The sequence below is a fragment of the Carcharhinus amblyrhynchos genome, chromosome 17, assembly GCF_965287045.1.
Source record: "Carcharhinus amblyrhynchos chromosome 17, sCarAmb.v2.hapA, whole genome shotgun sequence".
NCBI classification, from domain to species: domain Eukaryota; kingdom Metazoa; phylum Chordata; class Chondrichthyes; order Carcharhiniformes; family Carcharhinidae; genus Carcharhinus; species Carcharhinus amblyrhynchos.
The window spans coordinates 38479889-38504533 of NC_137340.1; the positions used below are offsets into that span (position 1 = coordinate 38479889).

Sequence of the window (24645 nt, forward strand, 5' to 3'; positions counted from 1 at the left end):
GTCTCAGCTGACCACCACTTTTAATTCAAGGCCTTGGGGGTGGATTGAACTTCCATCTCTGCCCCACAGGAAACTCATGCAATCAGATCCATTGAAATGTGCAGCTGGCATCACTGGGTTGTTCTCCATTCTATGCCTCTGCCATACCAGCACCACGTGATTTCTGTCTCAAGTATACAATTCCCCCCAAGGATATTCAGAGTCTTTAATTGTCTTCCAGAAACCAATCACAAAATACTAAATCACGTAAATCAATAAATTATCTTTGTGCAGGGGTATACCACCCCACCTTCTCCTTGCAACTTCCTTTGAAATTGCTGAGACTCCCAATACCTCACAGAAGTTGAAAGAAAGTCACTCGATTAAATCATAAAACTATCATACAACAGAAAAAAATGGTGAACAGCTGATGCCAGTGCAATTTTCTGTAATTTTCAATCTTTATCAAACAGAACTTCAATAAAAAGGAATATCTGATCTTCGATTTACAAATAATTTGCATACTCAACTTCAGGAATTCTAGAAATTAACTTCGATGATTTCAGAGATCTTCAAACCCGGGTAATTATAGGCCGGTGAGCTTGACATCCGTGGTAGAGAAATTGTTGGAGAGGATTCTTAGAGACAGGATGTATGCACATTTAGAACGGAATAATCTCATTAGTGATAGACAGCATGGTTTTGTAAGAGGAAGGTCATGCCTCACAAATTTGGTGGAGTTTTTTGAGGAGGTGACAAAAAAACGGTTGACGAGGGAAGGGCCATGGATGTTGTCTATGTGGATTTTAGTAAAGCGTTTGACAAAGTCCCTCATGGCAGGTTGGTGCAAAAGGTTAAATCTCATGGGATAAAAGGAGAGGTGGCTAGATGGGTAGAGAATTGGCTTGGCCACAGGATGTGGAATTGCCGGTGTTGGACTGGGGTAAACACAGTAAGAAGTCCAACTGATTTATTTGATAAATCGGTTGGACTTAAACCTGGTGTTGTCAGACTTCTTAATGTGTTGGCCACAGGAGACAGAGGGTAGCAGTGAAAGGGTCTTTTTCCGGCTGGAGGTTTGTGACCAGTGGTGTTCCGCAGGGCTCTGTACTGGGACCTCTGCTATTTGTGATATTTATAAATGATTTGGAAGAAGGTGTAACTGGTGTGATCAGTAAGATCAGGATGACACAAAGATGGCTGGACTTGTGGATAGCGATGAACATTGTCGGAGAACACAGCAGGATATAGATAGGCTGGAAAATTGGGCGGAGAAATGGCAGATGGAATTTAATCCAGATAAATGCAAAGTGATGCATTTTGGTAGAACTAATGTAGGGGGGAGCTATACAATAAATGGCAGAACCATCAAAAGTATAAACACACAGAGGGACCTGGGTGTGCAAGTCCACAGATCCTTGAAGGTGGCAGCACAGGTGGAGAAGGTGGTGAAGAAGGCATATGGCATGCTTGCCTTTATAGGACGGGGTATAGATTATAAAAATTGGCGTCTGATGTTACAGCTGTATAAAACATTGATTAGGCCACATTTGGAGTACTGCGTCCAGTTCTGGTCACCACACTACCAGAAGGACGTGGAGGCTTTGGAGAGAGTACAGAAAAGCTTTACCAGGATGTTGCCTGGTATGGAGGGTCTTAGCTATGAGGAGAGATTGCATAAACTGGGGTTGTTCTCCCTGGAAAGACAGAGAATGAGGGGAGACCTAATAGAGGTGTATAAAATTATGAAGGGTATAGATAGGGTGAACAGTGGGTAGCTTTTTCCCATGTCGGAGGTGAAGATCACGAGGGGTCACAGGTTCAAGGTGAGGAGGGCGAGGTCTAACTCAGATATCAGAGAGACGTGTTTTACACAGGGTGGTGGGGGCCTGGAATGCAGTGCCAAGCAGAGTGGTGGAGGCAGACGTGCTGGGCTCGTTTAAGACTTATCTGGATAGTCCCATGAGCAGATTGGGAATGGAGGGATGCAAAAGAATGGTCTAGTTGGACCAATGAGCGGCGCAGGCTTGGAGGGCTGAAGGGCCTGTTTCCTGTGCTGTATTGTTTTTTGTTCTTTATATTGCATACTATTGCATATTGCATCTTTCTGTCCCTGCAAGAGAAGTCCTTAATGCAGAATTGCAGATCATTCTGCTGTGCATATCTGCAGGCCTATGGCTAAGCATTTACATGACTAATCTAAAGTCATTAAATCTATTTTATACACTGGAAGATGGAACATTTATGAACATCCAGGAATGAAATTCATATTGCTGCTGTTTTTGGTGAGAATGGTGCAGTAGTGAGACAGAGAATTTAAAAATAAACTTCCCATTGGCTTCTTACCATAGACACATTGAAAATAGGAGCCATTCAATATGATCATGGCTGATCTTCTATCTCAACGCTATGCTCCAGCACTCTCCTCACCTCCCTGATGCTTTTAGAGTCTAGAAATTTATTTCTTTCCTCCTTAAATATATTCAGTAAGTTGGCATTCGCAGCTATCTATAATATAGAGAATTCCACAGGTTCACCATCCTCTTGGTGAAGAAGTTTCTCCTCATCTTAGTCCTAAATGGTCTAATCTGTATCCTGAGACTGTGTCCCCTTGTTCTCAACTCCTGAGCCAGAGGACGTATTATTCCTTTATTCAGTATGTCCAGTCCTGTAAGAATTTTGTTTCAGTGACGTCCCTGTCATTCTTCTAAACTGCAGTGAATTCTGGCATAGTTGAACTAATCTCTCTTCCCATGACAATCCTGCTATCCTACGAATCAGTCTGGTGAACCTTTGCTCCACTCCCTATATGGCAGGTGTATCCTTTCTTGGATAAAGGGACCAAAACTGCACAGAACATTCCAAGTGTGGCCTCAATAAGGCCCTGTACATCTGCAGTAAAACACCCTTGCTCATGTACTCAGACCTTTGCAACATACCATTTATCTTCTTAACTGCTTGCTGCGCCTGCGTACTTGCTTTCAGTAACTGGTGTAGAAGGATACCCAGATCCCTTTGTCTATCAACATTTCCCATTCTATCATCATTTAATTGATATTCTGCCTTTCTGTTTTTTCAACCGAAGTGAATAACTTCACACTTATCCACATTATACTGCATTTACCATATGTTTGTTCACTCATTCAACTTGTCTTAATTGCCTTGAAACCTCCTTACTTCCTCCTCACTACTCACATTGTCTACTTTCTTTACGCTTGCTGCAGTTTTGACTCTGAAGTAGCCAACTAGACTCCAACCTGAAATGTACAGGGGGCTCATTAATATATTTAAACAGGGGTCCTTTGATATGCATCAAACTCTGATACAACTTAGATGTCCAAATAGGTAGAGTCTGTGCTATGCAAACTGTGCTTAATGATCCTGAACAGCACAGCTTCCCTTAAAGGGAAGTCACTGTGTCATGGCCAAAAAATAGACTTGTGGCAGTCTTTTTATAGAAAATGAATGTTCTTCCAGTACCTCTACTAAAGTCCTGCCAGCCATTGTCTGATCATTCTCCATTACCCATTAATTATCTTGGATGAACTATTGCCTGGGCTCTACAGAATTTCTCACCCACCCCCTCAAATCATGAGTGAGCCTTTCAATGCTTATTATCATCTGCCTCATGATTTGGGTTACATCTTTCCAGCAAAATTAATTTGGAGAGGCCTTAATTTACTTGTCCACACATTAAAATTTCTATGATCAAATGAGTCAGGGGAGATGGGAAAATTACATTTCTGGAATAAAAGGTTGGAGATGCAGGAAATCAAGAAATCAAATTTTATTTGAAATTTGACAGAAGCCAGAGGGCATTTGTAGAGAGTTGTTTTTCAAACTAGAGGCCTGTGACCAGTGGAGTGCCTCAGGGATCGGTGCTGGGTCCACTGTTATTTGTCATTCATGTTAAGAATTTGGATAAGAATATAGGAGGCATGGTTAGTAATTTTGCAGATGTCACCAAGATTGGTGGCATAGTGGACAGTGAAGATCCGATTGCAATGGGATCTTGATCAGTTGGGCCAGTGGGCTGACGAATGGCAGATGGAGTTTAATTTAGACAAATGCGAGGTGATGCATTTTGGTAGATTGAACCAGGGCAGGACTTACTTAGTTAATGGTAGGGTGTAGGGAGAGTTAAAGAACAAAGAGATCTAGGGGTACATGTTCATAGCTCCTTGAAAGTGGAATTAGAGATGGACAGAGTGGTGAAGAAGGCATTCAGCATGCTTGGTTTCATCGGTTAGAACATTGAAGACAGGAGTTGGGACATGTTGTTGAAATTCTACAAGATATTGGTAAAGCCACACTTGGAATACTGTGTGCAGTTCTGGCCACCCTATTATAGAAAAGATATTATTAAACTAGAAAGAGTGCAGAAAAGATTTACTAGGATGCTACTGGGACTTGATGGATCGAGTTATAAGGAGATGCTGGATAGACTGGGACTTTTTTTTTCTGAAGCATAGGACGCTGACGGGTGACCTTATAAAGGTCTATAAAATAACGAGGGGCATAGATAAGGTGGATAGTCAATATCTTTTCCCAAAGGTAAGGGAGTCTAAAACTAGAGGGCATAGGTTTAAGGTGACAGGGAAGAGATACAAAAGTGTTCAGAGGGGCAATTTTTTTACATACTGTAGTGAGTGTCTGGAACAAGCTGCCAGAGGTAGTAGTAGAGGTAGGTACAATTTTGTCTTTTAAAATGCTTTTAGATTGTTACATGAATAAGATAGGTATAGAGAGATATGGGCCAAATGTGAGCAATTGGAGTAACTTAGGCGTTTTAAAAAACGGCGGCATGGACAAGTTGGCCCAAAGGGCTTGTTTCTATGCTGTAAACCTCTGTGATATTAAAATGTTATGTAGGTTAGGATGCTACAATTGACATCAGCATTCTTGAATTGGGGGCAGGTGAAAATTGCTAGAGTTCATATTCCCAGTCAGTTTTCAGCAATCCTTGTTCAAAAGGTGTGTGTGTATTTTGTAGAAGAGAGACATGGCTTTGGCTTTGATGTTGAATAGTCTGCTGACAGTCACTGTCAAGGTTTATTTCTGAAGGATGGTTAATTGGGTGAAATACTGGCACATAACTGGTGTCCATGATTGATTGAAGTCTGATTGATCTGTACTGATTGAAAGTCAGCTTTGGGATAGCTGACCTTTTAAAAATTAGATCATCTGAAAAAGCACTTGGCTTCCTACATTCAGTATATGAAAATGATGAACAGGAAATGACTCACTGGTCCACCTGGCCTGTCTTATGTACTTGCAATGCCTCAAGCATTATGATACAGAGACACTCTCAGTGCTAATTAGCTGGAAAAAGAGAAAGGAAAGTTCTTCCTCTATTCCACTAGATGATCAAAATTATTCTGGAAGATCATATTGGATATATATTTGAAAGACAATATTTTATATTACAGCCAAGAAAAGTATTGCTCCAGAGAAACCAATCAAACCCCGCGAACCACCAGAACCATTTTTCCCTGGTGGAGTGGCAATTGGTGTTGTATCATTGGCAGTGGCTAGAGCCGCAACCAGACTTCAGAATTCCTCATTATATTTACATATCGCTTCACTGAATCACAAAGGGGTAGGTGGACATTTAAACTATTCTTTTTAGCCTTTAAGTTTATTCTATTCGTAATTACTATTTAAATAATACAAGCTGCAACTATGTAAAAATGAAATCTACAACTTTTAAGCTATGTAATTGAAAGGCAAAAGGTCCCTTATGTTGATATAAAAATCACATCCTCAGCTTATAAAGGCTTAACCTTTGTGCCTTACCTTGAATTAGTGTATGTTAACAAAATTTTGGTGTTTAATTTTAAAATATTTGTGAAATTGTTTAACATTCAATGTGAATGATACTTCAAACATAATACTGCACAGATCTTTAAGATTGTATTGGATCTTTGGATGAGGTAAGTGAAAGCCTTGTAGAGAGTGATCCAAAAATGATAAGGGAAAGGAAAATTAAGCAAATAGTGATGGTATCCTGGGGTGAAATGATAAAAGTAAAGGGAGGACAGAACACAGTTTATCAAGCATTGTAACAGGCAGCATGTATGAGCATTGCCATTAGCATGTCATCTCTATGCAGCACAGTATCGACTATTGTAACGTTAAGTTCAGTAGAGATGTAACATTCATAACATTGGATGTTGTTTCTGAGGGGTAAGTAATATAGTAACATTGCCTGCTGAGCTAAGTGGGAGAGGAAGCTACGACAGTAACATTATTATGAGGACACAGGCTAACATGGGAAGTCGATGTGAGGTACTAAAGAAAAAATATGTAATGCAATGATTTAGATTTATTTCATGAATTTTATGCAAGAACACAGCAAATATTAATATGATAGATACTCTTTCATTAAAATGCATTTATTTAAGAAAGTTAATTTTGTAGATAACTTGTGTTTTTTAGATGTAAGGGTTTTGTTCAGGAATAATGAACTGCATATTGCTAGATGAGGAGTTAAACTGTTGATGAAAAGCAAGGGAAAAATAATTGGAATTTACTGAAGCTATCTAGACTAATGGTTTGAGAGAAAGTAAATGAGCAGATGTTTGAAATTAATCAAGAGGTGGAAATGACCGTGTCTGCTGATCAAAACTAATAAAATGTAATGATTAACCTTGGATAAGAAAATGTTTACTGTTAACTTGTCTTTAAAATAAGGTTAGAAATAAAAGTAAAATATTTAACACGTACTAAATGACTGTTGTGGAATGATAGCCTTTTAAAATTGATGGGCTAATGATTTTTGTAAATAAAAGAACAAGAAATTTCATTTATTAAGCATTCATATCAATATCTTACAACCTAATTTCAAAGGCATTAAGAATATCTAGAGGTAAACACTGAAAAAAAATTGATTGACGTGAAGCATGACTGCATGAAAAATGGACAACAGATGGAGCTAAGTCTGTACAGAAAATACAAACAAGGACATGAACATTAGTTCAGTTTTGTTGGCTTTTTCAAAAACTCCATATTCTCTAATCTATTCCTTAAAAAAAAAATTTATGTTCACCTAATGGCATGAAAAGTTATAACGTATACAGAAATATAGAACATTACAGCACAGTACGAGGCCTTCGGCCCTCAATGTTGTGCCGAGCTATGTCCAATCCCAAGATCAAACTATCCCCTCCCTATAATCCTGGAGTGCTCCATGTACCTAGCCAATAACCACTTGAAAGTTCCTGAAGTGTCTGACTCCACTATCACAGCAGGCAATCTATGCCACACCCCAACCACTCTCTGAGTAAAGAATCTACCTCGGACACCCCTCTTATATCTCCCACCATGAACCTTATAGTTATGTCCCCTAGTAACAGCTACATCCACTCAAGGAAATAGTCTCTGCACGTCCACTCTATCAATCCATCTTATAAACTTCTAAGTGGCCTCTCATTCTCCTCTGCTCCAAAGACAAAAGCCCCAGCTCCCTCAACCTTTCCTCATAAGACCTACCTCCAAACCAGGCAGCATCCTGGTAAATCTCATCTGCACTCTCTCCAGTGCTTCCACATCCTCCTTATAATGAGGTGACTAGAACTGAACATAGTATTCCAAAGGTGGTCTCACTAACATCCGGTATAGTTGCAGCATAACCCCACGGCACTTAAACTCAAACCCCCGTTAATAAACGCTAACACACTATAAGCCCTCTTCACAGCTCTATCCACTTGAGTGGCAACCTTCAGAGATCTATGGATATGAACCCCAAAATCTCTGTGTTCCTCCACATTCCTTAGAACCCTGCTGTTGACCCTATAATCTGCATTTAAATTTGTCTTACCAAAATGAATCACCTCACACTTATCAGGGTTAAACTCCATCTGCCACTTTTCAACCCAGCTCTGCATCCTATCAATGTCTCTTTGCAGCCTGCAAGAGCCCTCCACCTCATCCACTACTCCACCAATCTTGGTGTCATCAGCAAATTTACTAACCCACCCCTCAGCCCCTTCTTCCAAGTCATTGATAAAAATCACAAAAAGCAGAGGACCCAGCACTGACCCCTGTGATACACTGCTGGTAACTGGCCTCCAGTCTGAAAATTTTCCCTCCACCACCACCCTCTGTCTCCTATGATACAGCCAGTTACTTATCCAATTGGCCAAATTTCCTTCTATCCCACACCGCCTTATCTTCTTCATGAGCCTACCATGGGGAACCTTATCAAACACCTTACTAAAATCCACGTATACGACATCAACAGCTCTACCTTCGTCCACACACTTAGTTACCTCCTCAAATTTGTGAGGCAGGACTTCCCCCTCACAAAACCGTGCTGACTATCCCGGAGTAAACTGAATCTTTCCAAATGGTCATAAATCCTATCTCTCAGGACCTTTCCGTTAACCTACCGACCACTGAAGTAAGACTAACTGGCCTATAATTACCAGGGTTATTCCTATTTCCTTTCTTGAAAAGAGGAACAACATTTGCCACTCTCCAGTCCTCTGGCACTATCCCTGTGGACAGTGAGGACCCAAAGATCAAAGCTAAAGACTCCAAAATCTCATCCCTTGCCTCCCAATTATATTAATATAATTGGAGCTTTTCATTTAGCTAATGAGATAGAAATGATTTGATAGAGATCTTTAAAATTGTGAGTTGAACAAGGTAGATGAAGGAAGAATAGATAGAATTTTTACATCTGGGGAAGACAAGTTTGGGTCATGCAGAGAGTTAAAACCCCTAAGTATAGCGTAGGGCTGGCATCCTGACATCACCCCAGCCTTTTTTGAGTTTCACATGGGCAAGTTTGAGGTGAATAGGGAACCCCCCCATGTAACTTACAGCAAATAAATTTTGTTTTAATGAATAATTTTGCATTTAAAAGGCAGCAGATCTATTTTCCAAGCTGTGTGAAACTGTAAAAAACTTACCAGGGTCACTGAGGTGAGTGCACAGTGCAGTATGCTTCTTCAGTGAAACTGATGAGCTGGAAAGTCTTGACCTGTGAAACTGAAGAGCTCCAGTCATGGCCAGATGAGAAGATGCTGCTCAGAATACCCCTCAAAGACTGCTTCTGTAGTGATTGCCAACTTTTTGCCTTGCACTTCACTCACCTTCAGCTGTGCTTTCCTATTGTCACCTTCACCACAGCGTGGGAGCTGCTTATGCAACTCTAACTAGCACCTCTGATAAATATCAAAGCAGATCAATGACACTAATAGCAGGAGCAACACAAGCAGCAGCTTTTCCTGGAAAAATACTTCCTTCCCAGTGGACAGGTGGGCATGCATAGCCAATGGACATCAAGATGCAAGTCTTAGGATGATTACCGTGTACAACAGCAACCCCCTCTGCCTCAGACTTGTCCTTGACTTTGTTGACTTTCTTCTCCTGCAAGAAAAGCTGTAATGGCTTATGTGGACATTAGGAAGGGACAATATATGTGGAGAGTGGAATTTAGTTCTGATAAAGCAGTAGGACAAGGATGAATGCAAGTATTGTTCAGATGGGGATGTGCGGTGCCTGGAGAGAGAGAAGAATGAGTTATAAGATGTATTGTTCTGAGGAGAGCTAAGCATAGGAATGCTGGACAAATCAGCATGTGGGCTTGGCACCTGAAACTATTATGCTATCACCTTTCTTGCCCTCCTGAGTTTTGGGATCCCCTAGGTTCATTGTTTCCAGTTTGGACAGATTGCACTTCTCTGCTGACTTCCTTAGTCACTTTCATCAATGTCTGCTTGGTTGGAGAGGTTACCTTTTTCTTCCAATCCTTGAGAAAGATCACTATGTGCCAGTCCAGATGTTTCAGTCTTTTATGCTGATGTATATTACAGTAGTATTTATAGTTTGTGCTGGTTGTAGCATTTTGTTATGGGTTCAAATAGTTTAAGTTCAGCCACAAACAGTGTTTATATTAGTAGTATATTAAATACCTTTCACAGCTATAAAGTTCTACTAAATATCCAAGGACAAACAGGTATAATATAACATCGACATTGACAGTGTTGTAATTTTCTGTTAAAAAATACCAACACTCTAATTATGCAAGCTTTCTGTGAGGCAAAACGTACAATCATTATGCCTCTTGGTAGTAATTAACCACCTCTGGTGTGTAAAGATATCAAATGTTAAGATATGCACCAACATGATGTTTTGGGAAATTACCATATTTAATGCAAGTTATTCTGGTACTAGAGAAATCTAACTATGTGGAAGGAAAGCATCTACATATTTCCAAGTTGTAAATACAACCTAAAACTGTAATTTGAAATTTTTAGGAGCCTCCCAAAGAAATGAGAATGCCACTTACTATGGTAAGTTTGCTTAGTTGTGGGAAGTCTTCTGGAGGAAAGTTAAAATTGTTGAAGGAAGTGATAGCCGTTCCAAAATCCAACCTCAGTTATAAGCAGGTAAGGCAATTCTAATCATTGTAACGATTTTGATTTGATTTATTATTGTCATATGCATTAACATACAGTGAAAAGTATTCTTTCTTGCACGTTAGACAGACAAAACATACCATTCATAGAGAAGGAAATGAGAGAGCGTAGAATGTAGTGTTACAGTCATAGCTAGGATGTAGAGAAAGATCAACTTAATACAAGGTAAGTCCATTCAAAAGTCTGACAGCAGCAGGGAAGAAGCTGTTCTTGAGTCGGTTGGTACGCGACCTCAGACTTTTGTATCTTTTTCCCGACGGAAGAAGGTGGAAGGGAGAATGTCCAGGGTGCATGGCGTCCTTAATTATGCTGGCTGTTTTGCTGAAGCAGTGGGAAGAGTAGACAGAGTCAATGAATCGGAAGCTGTTTTGCGTGATGGATTGGGCTTTTGTAGTTCCTTGCAGTCTTGGGCAGAGCAGGAGTCATACCAAGCTGTGATACAACCGGAATGAATGCTTTCTATGGTGCATCTGTAAAAGTTGGTGAGTCATAGCCGACATGCCAAATTTCCTTAATCTTCTGAGAAAGTAGAGGCATTGGTGGGCTTTCTTAACTGTAGTGTCAGCATGGGAGGACCAGGACAGATTGTTGATGATCTTAACAAAAACTTGAAGCTCCTGACCCTTTCCACTTTATCCCCATTGATGTAGACAAGGACATGTTCTCCTTTTACAATGACAATCTCCTTTTGTTTTGTTGATATTGAGGGAGAGATTATTGTTGCCGCACCAGTTCACCAGATTCTCTATCTCATTCCTGTGCTCTGTCTCATCATTGTTTAAGGTCTGACCCACTATGGTGGTGTTGTCAGCAAACTTGAAAATTGAATTGGAGGGGAATTTGACTGCACAGTCATAGGTGTATAAGGAGTATAGTAGAGGGCTGAGAACACAGCCTTGTGGAGCACCAGTGTTGAGGGTTTTCCCCTGCATTAAACAGGAACATATAAAATGGTTTGATGGACCAACTGGTCCTTTCCTATGTTTGTAAAAGCATTGCAAAGATATTGTTTCTTTTTTACTTTTTTATAATGCACTCATGGGACGTGAGTGGCACTGGGAAGGCCAGCATTTATTGCTCATCTCTAATTTCCCAATAAATATTCACATGCTCAATAATTGACATTGTAAGATGTATTTTTGTTTGTTTTTGAGATTGACTGATAGTTACCAAGAACATTGCCAATGCAACCAGAAAAAGACTGATTATGTTTTTTAAATGTAGCATATCGGTCACGTGTTTACCTCTAGTGAGATTAAGGTTTATAGATAGAATTGTTCTATCACTATTTTCCTCAAATCTGCAGGCCAGTAATTGTGGCATGTATGACTGAATTGTGAAACTATGACAAGCTATCCCTGACATGGCCAAGGTTTTTGGGGTTGGGGGGAGGGGGGAGTTCTCATATTTTGTCTGCAAATAGTGGTGTTGTTTTCCAATCCGAACACAATTATGATGCAAGCATGTAAATCAAGCCAAAAAGTCCAATAATAAAAGTCTCAAACTGCTTTAAAAAATGTAGCCCTAAATTTTTGAGGATTTAAGTCACAGTCCTGGCCTGAATCCTCAGGATCTCTACATTTTCTGGTGGTCGAAGAGCTTTTTCTGGTGAATCTTCATCATTTGGGACTACATAAATGCCCAAGGAATTCTGATAATGGAAGTCCTGAACTTAATCACATTTTCAACACCAACCTCTCCACTATTACTATCCAGTTATGTTGCTATTCATATTTGGGATAGGCAAAGGCTCAATCTCCAAACGAGCCATCAGAAAACCAATGTAATTTGGAACAAATGTATTCAGATCGCATACCCATACTCAAATTTTGATGGAGTACGTTGGACAGTTTGTGAATTGTTTTGGACTAAAATCACAGTGGGTTTGGGTGGAAGCCCTTTGACCTATTTAATTTAATTATTCTAGAATTCTAAATTTACTGTTTGTTCTAAACCTGCTAATCACAACCTAAACGTTGCATGGAACTTTTCCTTTGAGGCAAAATGTTGCAGCAGGCCCGAAAAGTGACATTGAAGCCCTGACTGTGGTTTTCTCCACCATATTGCTGGCAACTTCAAAAATATTCCAAAGGGCGAGTTCCACGATGTCATGCCTGGTAGGACAGACTCTGCTTTTTTTTTGAGCCTTTTGAAAGGGCCACAGAAGTAAAAATAGAACCCTTCCCAATAGCTTTCCCCAGGGCCAGGAGGCAGTGCAAAGGGGAAGTAATGATGCAATGTCACGGTACTGCCCAAGCATTAATCTGATCTCCCTCGGTGGGTCTGCATTCCAGGTGCATGCCGTGGGATTCCCATTGCATTTCACATTAGCGTGCCCTCACGTAAATGTAAATGGATGATATAAAAGGATAGGGGAGATTATCAGGCACAATTGATAGATAATTAGATTCAATTTTATCCTAATGGGTTCCTGATGTTGAACATTGTGATTCCCGTTATGTCACAGGGGACAATCATTACAAGACTTCCCACCGATGTATAATGCAATTTGGGAATCTTGCATGGTTTGATGTTTCCATTGTCATTCAAGCCCGATGAGAACGGAAGCACAAAAATGCCAGCCTCTCTCTCATGCCATTGTAACCATACATCACTCACAAGCCCTAAACTATGCCATATCTTCACAAGTAATTTGTTTCTTGTTACAAACATAATAGATCATTACAAATAACGATGTTTTTGGTACAATTTTAATTTTATATTAGTTTGTTGCTACTTTTAGCTGCACTTCCTGGTGAAATGTTAATTGCTGCACCTGATTGCTGGTGCAGTCTTGAATACTGATTTTAATCTGAGCAATAGCTTGTTCCATCTGAATATTTGGAAATTTGAGTACTAAATAAAAGATTGGTTTTTGTTCCATTGATATTTCATGTTTCCTCAGAATAACAATTAGAGACAACAAATTTCTACCTATCCTACTTTGGAAGAGAATGAGGAAGGAAAAATGAAAGTAACTCCAGCAGCTTATTTCCAATAATCAAATGCCATGTAAAGTCAGATAATTAACTTTTAACATTTTCTTGTCAAGTACGTTTTAGTTAGAAGGCTGGAAAAGTCAGTTTTGTTTAGCACATGTAACTTTAGCTGAAAAGCATTTGGGCACACGATTCCTTTTGTCTTAGCAATGGTCCCCTGTAGGATTAACTGCTCCAAGGATGCATCTCTGCCAGGCAGTGAATTATTTGAGTGATAACTGAGTCAAGATAAAGCCAAAGTACGATGTACGAAAAGCTTATTTTGTAAAAACTGAAATTCATTAAGATCAGCCATGGGCCTGATTTTACCAACAATTTGCGCCTGTTTTCGGGCACGAAATCATGGTAAAATCGGGTGTGAAGCCTTTATCGCAATCTGCAACCGAGTCCGGACAGATAGCAACTTTACCGAGACCTGCGAATGGCAGGAATCCGATCCGCGCCCAAATCAAGCGCAGTGACGATTTAAATGCATTTGTGGGAGAAAGCTACAAGAAGAGGGGTGTTAGAACAAATACTTTAACATTTAAAAAAGCATGGCTTGCCAATTCCTCAAGCTCAAGAGCTGCATCATGTGAAATCTCTAGTTCATGGTATCATAAGTGTTTTTGATTACATGTATAATTATCGTTTGTGGTGGTTATCTTTGTAAATGTGCAATTGTCAGTTATAATGGTTATCACTGAATGCTTAATTTCCGTGGAAACCAATAAAGTGTCATTGAGCTCAAATATCTTGTGGAATAATTTGTGTTTATAAACAAAAACATCCATTCCTAATAAGTCTGGAACATTTGCTTACTCTTATCACCAACATGGAATGGTTTGAGAATCTAATTGTGGCTCTTTGATATTGTCTTGCAGAGTCTTAAGATGATGATATCTCTTCAACAACAAATTACCAAATGTTTATTCACCCAAAAACCTGGAGTAAGAATATGTTGAACAATGCATCTATAATCTATCCCAATTAAACAGCCAGAAAAGCAATATTATGTGCAATGTTAAAATTAAATTATTAGAAGAAAGAAGACAATTTTTTTGGTGTTGAATGATTAAATCACAAATTTTAAGCAACTAATCTAACAAAATAAGTAACTTCCTGTTTATTACATTCAGCCTACAGCAATGTCAGACTCAGGCTGTTGGAAGAAAGGATTTGATCAAACAGAACAGCCTTTTGAGTTGATCCAAGAGGCTTGTAACGCACTAGAATTGACACTGGGAGAAGATCTGCATTTGATGCTCAATTGCGCTGCTCATGAATTGATGGATTATGTGAGTTAAGATTAAATTTACATAATTTTATGAAATTAACATTGTTCCTCATGTACCATCTCTCAATGGCTTCATCCCTCCCTGTCTCTGGAATTCCCTCTCTAAACATTTGCACTTTTCAACGTCTCCTCATTTAGAGATATAACATATCTTGCCATTCACCAAATGGAGATCTGTCTGTACCAAATTGGTTGGTGCAGTTTTATCATGACCCAAAAAGGCACACTGACCTTAGTATAAGAGATGATGCATTATACAGCTAATTTATTTCATAGTGAATTGAGGTATTATTGAAACTTTAAAGATATAAGTGTTCACAAAGTTTTCAATTGTATGATGCATATTGGGATACTCTGAGCCTTGAGCTGTAAGGTTGTGAGGGCTTGACTTGGATAGGATAAACATCGAAGAGCCAATGTTTTATGATAAAAAACATAATGAAATATATGGTTATGTCAAATGCTTTTTCCTTGCCAAATTTCTTTGTATGCCTCTTTCCATACCAAAATTGGATAATGATTGGGCATTTCTCTTTGTCTTCCAGGAGAGGGAGAAATATGAAATTATAAGTGGAGTATTAAAACATCCCGATGAAATGATAGAACTGTACACAAGCCTATTGGAAAAATATCCATCAATCATTGGTCTGATAGACCCCCTTCGAAAGGAGGTTGGTAATTATCATTTATATTAGCTTGAAAGATGATCGTTAATTTCAAAATACTGTTGAAAGTTTACCAAAACTACAGAAATTTAAGAAGATTAAGATCATTATGAATAAATAATGTGAACTACTGTATGATCTGGTTTAAAGATCTTATTTTGATTCAGTCGTTAAAATGGCAACCTACTGCAAAACCTACTGCTTTTGTAAAAATACATTTAACATAGCATAACTTTCCCCAAAGCACTTCACAGGATATAGGGAACAATGCATCAGCCAAAGAATGAGTGTTAACCAGGTAAAGAGATGGGTTTTTAAGGAAGACAGACCCTTGGTCATGAGAGACACAGAGCTGAGGAATATGGGATTGGAAGATAACAAATGTAATATTGGGTGGAATTTTCTCCAAAATCGGCAAACACCGATGGCGTGAGTGAAAAGTGGCAGTAAACCTTTTTCCACAGGTTCCATGCCATATTGCTGGTGGGGCAGTATCTGATTTGCCCAGCCGACCATCACATCAGCTCTTTATTGTTTGGGGTGCCACATTTAAAGACCTCTCCTGCACACTTGCTCCTGGGAAGTCATGGCTGCAAAATTGAAGCATACTGCTCCAAAATTCACCAACACTTCCCTGGAAACTCACCGCAATGAGATATACCCACACACTGGGTGATGACCTGCCAACAAAATCTCCAATCCAGCATGGGAAGCACTGGCAGCAGTGGTCAGCACTAATACTTTGCAGAAGAAGACAGCCATCTAATGCCTCAAGAGGATGAATGATCTCCATTGTACCAGGGTAAGTCATTATTATCATTGCATTCAAGTCACACACGCTCAGAGCCATTACACATCCACAGAGATCTTGTGTCAAGCCAGCTCAAGGGAAACATTCACTTGCTTTCTTAAGCTTCATAAGCCATGTGAGTCATGTCCAAATCACTTTTCTCATTGACTGCTACTCTGATGATGGTAAGGATGATGTGGGTATGCTGGCGTTGGACTGGCGTAAACACAGTAAAAAGTCTGACAACACCAGGTTCCGTGACTTGCCTGGGTTTGCAAAACCTCACTTACTGTACTGTCTGGAGACAATACACATCTCTTTAACCTGTGATCAGTGCTCCTTCCACTCACATTGTCAGCCACTTCAGGTCTTGAACAGCAGGTTAGGTGTAAGGATTCGCATTCTAATCAGTAATCTCTAAACTGTCTGTGCTTTATATGCTCTGTCTGAGGCCAGAACTCTCCATTCACCTGACGAAGGGGCTAACCCCGAAAGCTTGTGAGTCTATTATCAAATAAATCGGTTGGACTAAAACCTGGTGTTGTCAGACTTTTTACTGTGTTTACGCCAGTCCAACGCCGGCATACCCACATCATGACTACTAAGGAAGGGACTCCCAGGATGCCAGAACTTGGAGGATTGCTAGAGGCCAGGGATTGCTGAGTCTCAGTCGGATGCTGAGTCTCTGGACTCAGTCATGCTTCAGTTGCTGGAGCTCTAAAGCAAAACTGGGAAAAATCAGGAAGAGATGTCTGGTACACCCCTCAGATTGAAAGAATGCATGGAAGAGACTTTATGTCAGAGGGTGATTGTGCCAAGACTGAAATACAACAAGGTTAACACAGCTAGGGTGGTGGTTGCAATGGAGATCTTGGTGCAAGACATTTGCCCAGCACTGCTGCAGGACATGCATTCCCTGGTGCATACATTTTCTGGGATCCATCAGTGCCAGGGCGAGAGGATGGTGAGGTTTCTCGAGCTCACTCCGGCTGCCCACATATCTCAAGGACTGTGCCAGCGGCCCTCTGGAGTCCATAGGGAGAAGAATCAGCTGGTGCACACACCAAGGCCATCCATCCAGGGGACTCGGGATTGTCCCACCTATCTGAACCCCTCTTGTGACCGCTTCAACTTCAGCTCCACAGGCTGAGGAGGGTGGCAGAACTCCAAAAGCAGGCTGCGGTCCGTCCAGATCGTGGCCTGCCATAGAATGCCCACGAAGGTCATCACATACAACAGGGAATAGTAGACCGCTGGTTGCCTCTACCTTCACTGTGGATGTTGAGGGTGCACCAAGGCGTAGTGACAGGTTTAGAAAGATTAAGTAACTCAGGTCGCATAGCTTGGACAAGGTTGTAAACCACTTGTACATAACAGTCGCCTTGTAAATAAAGTCCAATTAATTACACCTTTTCTATTGTTCCAATGAGCTCCTGTAATCCTGAGCTGATTCCTGCACAAGATAGAGGCAATGTGTTCAATCCAGGGCTTCCTCCATGTGCTCTGTGCAAGGTTTACAGAAAGTTGGTGGCGTCCCTGAACTTCATGCGTCAGTTAGGAGTCAGACATTCAGAGAAACTCTAAGGATCTATATGCACAGTTGCCACTGCAAGCCATCATCCTTCTCCTGGAATGTAAGCACTATGGGCGACAGTGACGTCCCATGACAGGAGCCTTATCATAGACAACATGCACTGCCATCAGTCTGAACAGAAGAGGAATGCTCACAAAAACTGTGAAGATAATGGAATGTCCTGACTCAATGTCCTCATCACCCTCCATGAATCTAGCAGCAATAAGCATTTGTCTGGCTCATCAGGACATCATCATTTCCTCATAGCCGGCATTCTCTGTCTTGAGGACCTCCTCAGAGTGTCATTCCCATCAACATCTTTTCCTCAAGTAGTTCCTCCCCTTGCTGCAGTGCCAGGGTGCAACAGTTGTCAATGATGCTTGACACCCTCTGTGGATTGTATTGCAAGGCGCCACCAGACTTTTCCAGACACCAGAACCTCACCTTCAGCATCCATATGGGCCTGCTCCACCAAAGTGTGACTTGCAGCATGAGCTTCATTGTATCATGTTGCATCTGTACTCAATGGCGTTTACACAGAAGTCATCATTTACCTCTTCAGTGGATAACCTTGTTCCTTGCAGCTTTTGTGGACCCTGAAATATGTCAGGGATCTGAGAGCAGCTGAGAATATAGAAGTCATACACACTCCTGCCCTTGTCAACAGCCCATCTCCAGAAGCCCCTCCTTTTGTCCAGATTTGAGTGGAATGGATATGGTTAGCCCTCATTCCCCTATTGCACTGCTCCAGGCTTCCTTTTCCTCTGTGGGATCCTTCTGAGAATCCTGTGCCCAAGGCTTCCCTTCCCTCTGTGAGGCCCTTCTAAGAAGCTATGGCCCAACAGCAGAAAGCACCCTCAGGAACAGAGCTTTTCATACTTGACAGTCTAAACCTTAATCACCCCTCTTGAATTTTTCCCCCTTGTCTTACCCAACTAGACTTGTGATGCCTTGGAATCTTCCACCTGGTCTCCCCAAATAGGCCCCTATTACCCTCTATTCTTCTTTTGGTATCCTGCAGCTTTCCACCCTGTATTCACCTCCCCCCCACCCCCTGCACCTGTCTTCCTGAGTAGGTCCCCAGTCTCCCTTCAAATGTTATCCTGGTTTCTCCTGAGTCAGGTCTGGTTACTTCCAAGTCAGGCCCCTGGATATGAGGTGCCTCTCCACGAGTGCTGCATTCACCGCTTCGGGGGTGTGCTTGCTAGTACATGCCTTTTGAAACCAGTCACGACTTGGCAGGTAAGATTAAGGAAGCCAGGCCTTGGCAGGTAAGATTAAGGAAAACCCTAAGGCATTCTACAAATATGTGAAGAGTAAAAGGATGAGATGTGAAGGAATAGGGCCTATAAAATGTAATGGTGGGAAAGTTTGTATAGGACTAGTAGAAATAGCTCAATGAATACTTTACTTCAGTAGTCACGGTCGAAAAAGATTTTGGTGGTTGTACTGCAGGCTTGCGGCGGACTGAAAAGCTTGAGTATGTGGACATTAAGAAAGAGGATGTCTTGGAACTTTTGAATAGTGTCAAGATAGATAAGTTGCCGGGACTGGATGGGATATACCCCAGGTTTCTGTGGGAGGCGAGGGAAGAAATTGCCGAGCCTCTGGCGATGATCTTTGCGTCATCAATGGAGACGGGAGAGGTTCCGGAGGATTGCGAATGTGGTTCCTATGTTCAAGAAAGGGAATAAGGATAGCCCAAGAAATTATTGACTGGTGAGTCTAACCTCCGTGGTTGGTAAGTTGATGGAAAAAGTCCTGAGAGACAGGATTTATGAACATTTGGAGAAGTATAGTATGATCAAAAATAGTCAGCATGCCTTTGTCAAAGGCAGATTGTGCCTTACAAGCCTGGGTGAGTTTTTTGAAAATGTGACCAAACACATTGGCGAAGGAAGAGCAGTATATGTGGTTTATATGGACTTCAGCAAGGCGTTCGATAAGGTCCCCCATGCAAGGCTTATTGAGAAAGTGAGGGGGCATGGGATCCAAGGGGATGTTGCTCTGTGGATCCAGAACTGGTTTGCCCAAGGAAGGCAGAGAGTGGTTGTAGATGGGTCTTTTTCTCATGGAGGTCGGTCACCAGTGGAGTGCCCCAGGGATCTGTTCTGGGACCCTTGCTGTTTGTGATTTTTATAAATGACCTGGATGAGGAAGTAGAGGGATGGGTTGGTAAGTTTGCCAATGACACGAAGGTTGGAGGTGTTGTGGATAGTTTGGAGGGATGTCAGAAGTTGCAGCATGACATAGATAGGATGCAAGACTGGGCGGAGAAGTGGCAGATGGACTTCAACCCGGATAAATGTGTTGTGGTACATTTTGGAAGGTCCATTGGGATGAAGGAATATAATATTAAGGGTAAGACTCTTAGCAGTGTGGAAAATCAGAAGGATCTTGGGGTCCAGGTTCATAGGACTCTCAGATAGGCTTCGAAGGTAGAGGACTTGGTTAAAAAGGCATATGGTGTACTGGCCTTCATCATTCGAGGAATTGAGTTTAGGAATCGGGAGATAATGCTGCAGCTTTATAAGACCCTGGTCAGACCCAACTTGGAGTACTGGAGTTCTGGTCGCCTCATTACAGGAAGGATGCAGAAGCCATTGAAAGGGTGCAGAGGAGATTTACAAGGATGTTACCTGGATTGGGTGGCATGCCTTATGAGGATAGGTTGAGAGAGCTCGGCCTTTTCTCCTTGGAGAGATAAAGGATGAGAGGGGACCTGATAGAGGTGTATAAAATGTTAAGAGTTATTGGTTGGGTGGATTCTCAGAGGCTTTTTCCCAGGGCTGAAATGGCTGCCACAACAGGACACAGGTTTAAGGTGCTGGGGAGTAGGTACAGAGGAGATGTCAGGGGTACGTTTTTCACTCAGAGGGTGGTGGATGTGTGGAATCGGCTGCTGTTGGTGGTGGTGGTGGAGGCAATTTCAATAGGGTCTTTTAAGAGACTTCTGGATGAGTACATGGGACTTAATAGGATTGAGGGTTATAGGTAGGCCTAGTAGGTAGAGATATGATCGGCGCAATTTGTGGGCCGAAGGGCCTGTTTGTGCTGTAGTTTTTCTATGATTCTATGATGCATGCTCTTCTGACATCATGGTTCTGTGGATAAACTCTTTGAGCGGAGTTGGGGAATGACTATGATGTATGAGCCAGATAATCAGATGCAAACATATTCAAATAAAATTCCAGACATTGAATGGCAGGAAATGCAGCTCACTACTGAAAGTAGAGGGGAAATGGGACCTCGTGGGAATCTTTCACGGCAATATCATGTGCAACTTTGGACTTTTCATCGTATTTTCCACTCTGGTCTTCTAACTCCCCCCACTTTCTCCTACCCCCCAACCCCCTCAGCTCAAAAGGGAGTGGAAAATCCCAGCCATGCTTATTGTAGGTGAATAAGCTTTCTAAATATGTCAGGACATCAGTGCAGAAGGACTCTGCGCCTATTCAGGCATGGGTTTATGACATTGTTGAGGATTGCTTCAGGTCTAGCTGATTACTTGGGAACACTGCTAGTAAAACTAACAGAGCTTTGAACCTTTTCGCACCTGGGTTGTTTCAAGGATTAGTTGCTAACCTGGATTGGATTTCTCAAGTGGCTGTCCATTATAGTATAAGACCACTCATAGATGTGCTAATCAAGAGGGTTGACTCTGACATAGAGTTTCAAAAAGCTATGGCAACACTGGTACAGAGGGCAGTGGAACTTGACTCCTTCGCTGGATTCTCTCAGGTGCAGGGAGTCATTGATTGCACCCATGTGGCCATCAAGGCACTGTGAGCAACCAGAGGGATTCCTTGGTAGAAATGGATTTCACTTCCTAAATGTGTAGCTTGTCTGCAATCACAAAAAGCATTTCATGCATGTGTGTGTGTGTGTGTGCAAGTTTCTTCGCAGCTATCATCTTTACCTTTATGCAGTCGAAAGTATCACATATTCCTCCATCATAAGGACCACCTTGTCAACAGCCCATCTCCAGAAGCTCCTCCTTTTGCCCAGATTTGAGTGGAACCATCAGTCATGATTAGTCTTCATTCTCCTACTGCACTGCTCCAGCTTCCTTTCCTTCTGAGGCCCTTCTGAGAATCCTGTGGTGAAGGCTTCCCTTTCCTCTGTGAGGCGCTTCTAAGAAACTATGGCCCAACAGCAGAAAGCATCCTCAGGAACAGAGCTTTTCATACTTGACAGTCTAATCCTTAGTCATCCCTCTTGAATTTTTCCCTCTTGAATTTTTCCCCCTTGTCTCACCCAGCTAGATTTGCAATGCCTTGGAATCTTCCACCTAGTCTCCCCGAATAGGCCCTAGTACCCTGTAGTCTTCCCCCAGTATCCTGGAGTTTTCCGCCCTGAATACCCCCCCGCCCCCCTCCCCTGGAGCTGCCTCCTGAGTAGGACCTCACTCTCCCTTCAAAGTTACCCTGGTATTCCTCAAGTGTTACCCTGGTTTTTCCTGAGTCAGGCCTGGTCACCCCCAAGTCAGGCACATGGATATGAGGTGCCCCTCCACGAGCACTGTGTTCACCTCGCACTTCTCTTCGGAGGTGTGCTTGCCAGGTACATGCCTTTTGAAGCCAGTCATGATTCATGAACAGGCTATTGATCTTCTGAAGATGCAGGTCTGGTGCCTTGACTGGATGGGTGTTGCCCTTCAGTATCCTCCATCTAGGGTCACAGAATCACAGAACTACAGAATCCAGAATTGCTACAGCTCAGCAGGCCACCATTTGGCTCGTTATTTCTGAACTGGTTTTCAGAATGCCAAATTCCTTTATTGCCATTTTCCTGCCTTCTCCCTGAAACTTGCACATTCTTCCTTTAGTAATAATAGTTTAATTTTCTTCTGAATGCTTCAATTAAAACTGCCTCCACTACACACTCAGATAATGCATTCCAGATATGAACCATTTGCTGCATGAGAGAGATTTTCCCGTATCATTTTTGCTTTTTTGCCAAGTCGTGTAAATCTGTGTCTTCTCACTCTCTGTCATTTCACAAGTGAGAACAATTACTCCCTGTCCAGTCTGTCCAGACCACTCATGATTTTGAATACTTCAATTAAACTGCTCTGCCTTGTTTGCTTCAAGGAAACCAGCCCTTATTTCTCCAATCTATCTTCATAACTGAAGTTGCTCATCCCTGAAACTATTCCTGTGAATCTTTCCTAAAGTGTGGCACGCAGAACTGGACGCAGCATTCTACCTGAGGCCAAACTAGTGTCTTATGCAAGTTCAACATTTACTCCTTGCTCTTGTACTCTATGCCCCAGTTAATAAAGCCTAGGTTACTGTATGCTTGATTAGCCAGTCTCTCTATTTGGTGTATCAGCTACAATTCTCACCAACTTTTACAGATGCAACATAGAAAGCATTCTTTCTGGTTGTATCACAGCTTCGTATGGCTCCTGCTCTGCCCAAGACCACAAGAAACTATCAAAGGTCGTGAATGTAGCCCAGTCCATCACGCAAACCAGTCTCCCATCCATTGACTCTGTCTATACTTCCCACTGCCTCAGCAAAGCAGGCAGCATAATTAAGGACCCGCACACCCCGGACATTCTCCCTTCTACTACTTCCATCGGGAAAAAGAAATAAAAGTCTGAGGTCACGTACCAACTGACTCAAACAGCTTCCTCTCTGCTGCCATCAGACTTTTGAATGGATCTACCTCTCATTAAGTGGATCTTTCTCTGTACCCTAGCTATGACTGTAACATTACGTTCTGCTTTCTCTCCTTCCCTTCTCTCTGAACGATATGCTTTGTCTGTATAGCATGCAAGAAACAATACTTTTCACTGTATACTAATACAAGTGACAATAATAAATCAAATCATCTTCAATGTGTTATGCACATATACATCCAAGTCCCTGTGTTCCAGTACTACCTTTGGACATGTACCCTTTTTTTATTGCCTCTCCATGTTCTTCCTACCAAAATAAATCACTTTGCATTTCCCCACATTGTTCTTCATTGGCTCTAATACTATCTTCAATTTCCCTTGTAACCCGTGGTTTGGCCACCTTTCCAGTTTTATTTTTGTGCCAGACAGAAATGAACAATTGTTGCAGTTCACCGATGTGCTTTCATGCTTGCCATTGCCTATCCACTCTCATCCCTTTAAGTAACGTTTCTGAATCCATCATGCCAACTCATAACTTATACCATCGAACTTTCCTTTATTTCCATTCAGGATCCTAGTCTCAGGATCAACTGTGTCGTGGTCCACCTTCGTGAAGAGTTCTATTATTTTATGGTCTCTAATCCCAAGGGGCCTCACACAACTAGATTACCAATTACTCCTTTCTTATTACACAATATCCCATTTAGGATAGCATGTTTTCTAGTTGGTTTCTCATCATATTGGTCCAGAAACCCATCTGATACACACTCCAGGAATTCCCCTTCTATTTTCAAATCTTTCCATGGCCTTATCCCTCCCAATCTTGGTCATGTCCTCCAGCCTTAAAACCCAAGGGACTGAATTTTCTAGGGTGCGGAAACCATCATCAGATTGCTATGGCATCTGAAAATCTGCCTGACAGTGCTGTTCTGTATTTCTGCTGAGAATTTCCAAATCCATTGGTCCAGAAATGCAGACCACAGCATCCTTGAGAGAACTCCATCAGATCTTAGTGGAGTTGGGAGAATGACAAGACATGCCCTGTTTTTACAGCACTAGCTGTCTTATAGCAAGTATATATCTTCATAGGTTCCTGGTCCTGGGAAGAGGGGAGTGCGAAAATGCTGATCAGAATTTCAGACTTCCTGAGCAATTCCCATGGAAGTCTGCACTTCAGGACTTCTACATGGTTTCGACCCATATCTCAGTCACACTTTTGGTCTCCGATGATCCAAAGACTGGAAAATTTGGCCCTTTTTTTTCAGTTCTAAGTCCTTGCATTTCCCCGCTATTCACTGCCACCACCTCCC

The 24645-nt window shown here is 41.7% G+C and overlaps 1 protein-coding gene across 1 annotated transcript in view; it reads left to right on the forward strand.

The window, feature by feature from the left end:
• Positions 1–24645, forward strand: part of eno4 (enolase 4) — a 75363-nt gene that overhangs the window by 41252 nt on the left and 9466 nt on the right. Inside the window, exons 5-9 of the mRNA XM_080205836.1 lie at positions 5409–5578; positions 10245–10376; positions 14269–14334; positions 14524–14682; positions 15227–15352. Of these exons, the coding sequence (XP_080061962.1) occupies positions 5409–5578; positions 10245–10376; positions 14269–14334; positions 14524–14682; positions 15227–15352 (653 nt within the window). The remainder of the gene's footprint in view (positions 1–5408; positions 5579–10244; positions 10377–14268; positions 14335–14523; positions 14683–15226; positions 15353–24645) is intronic.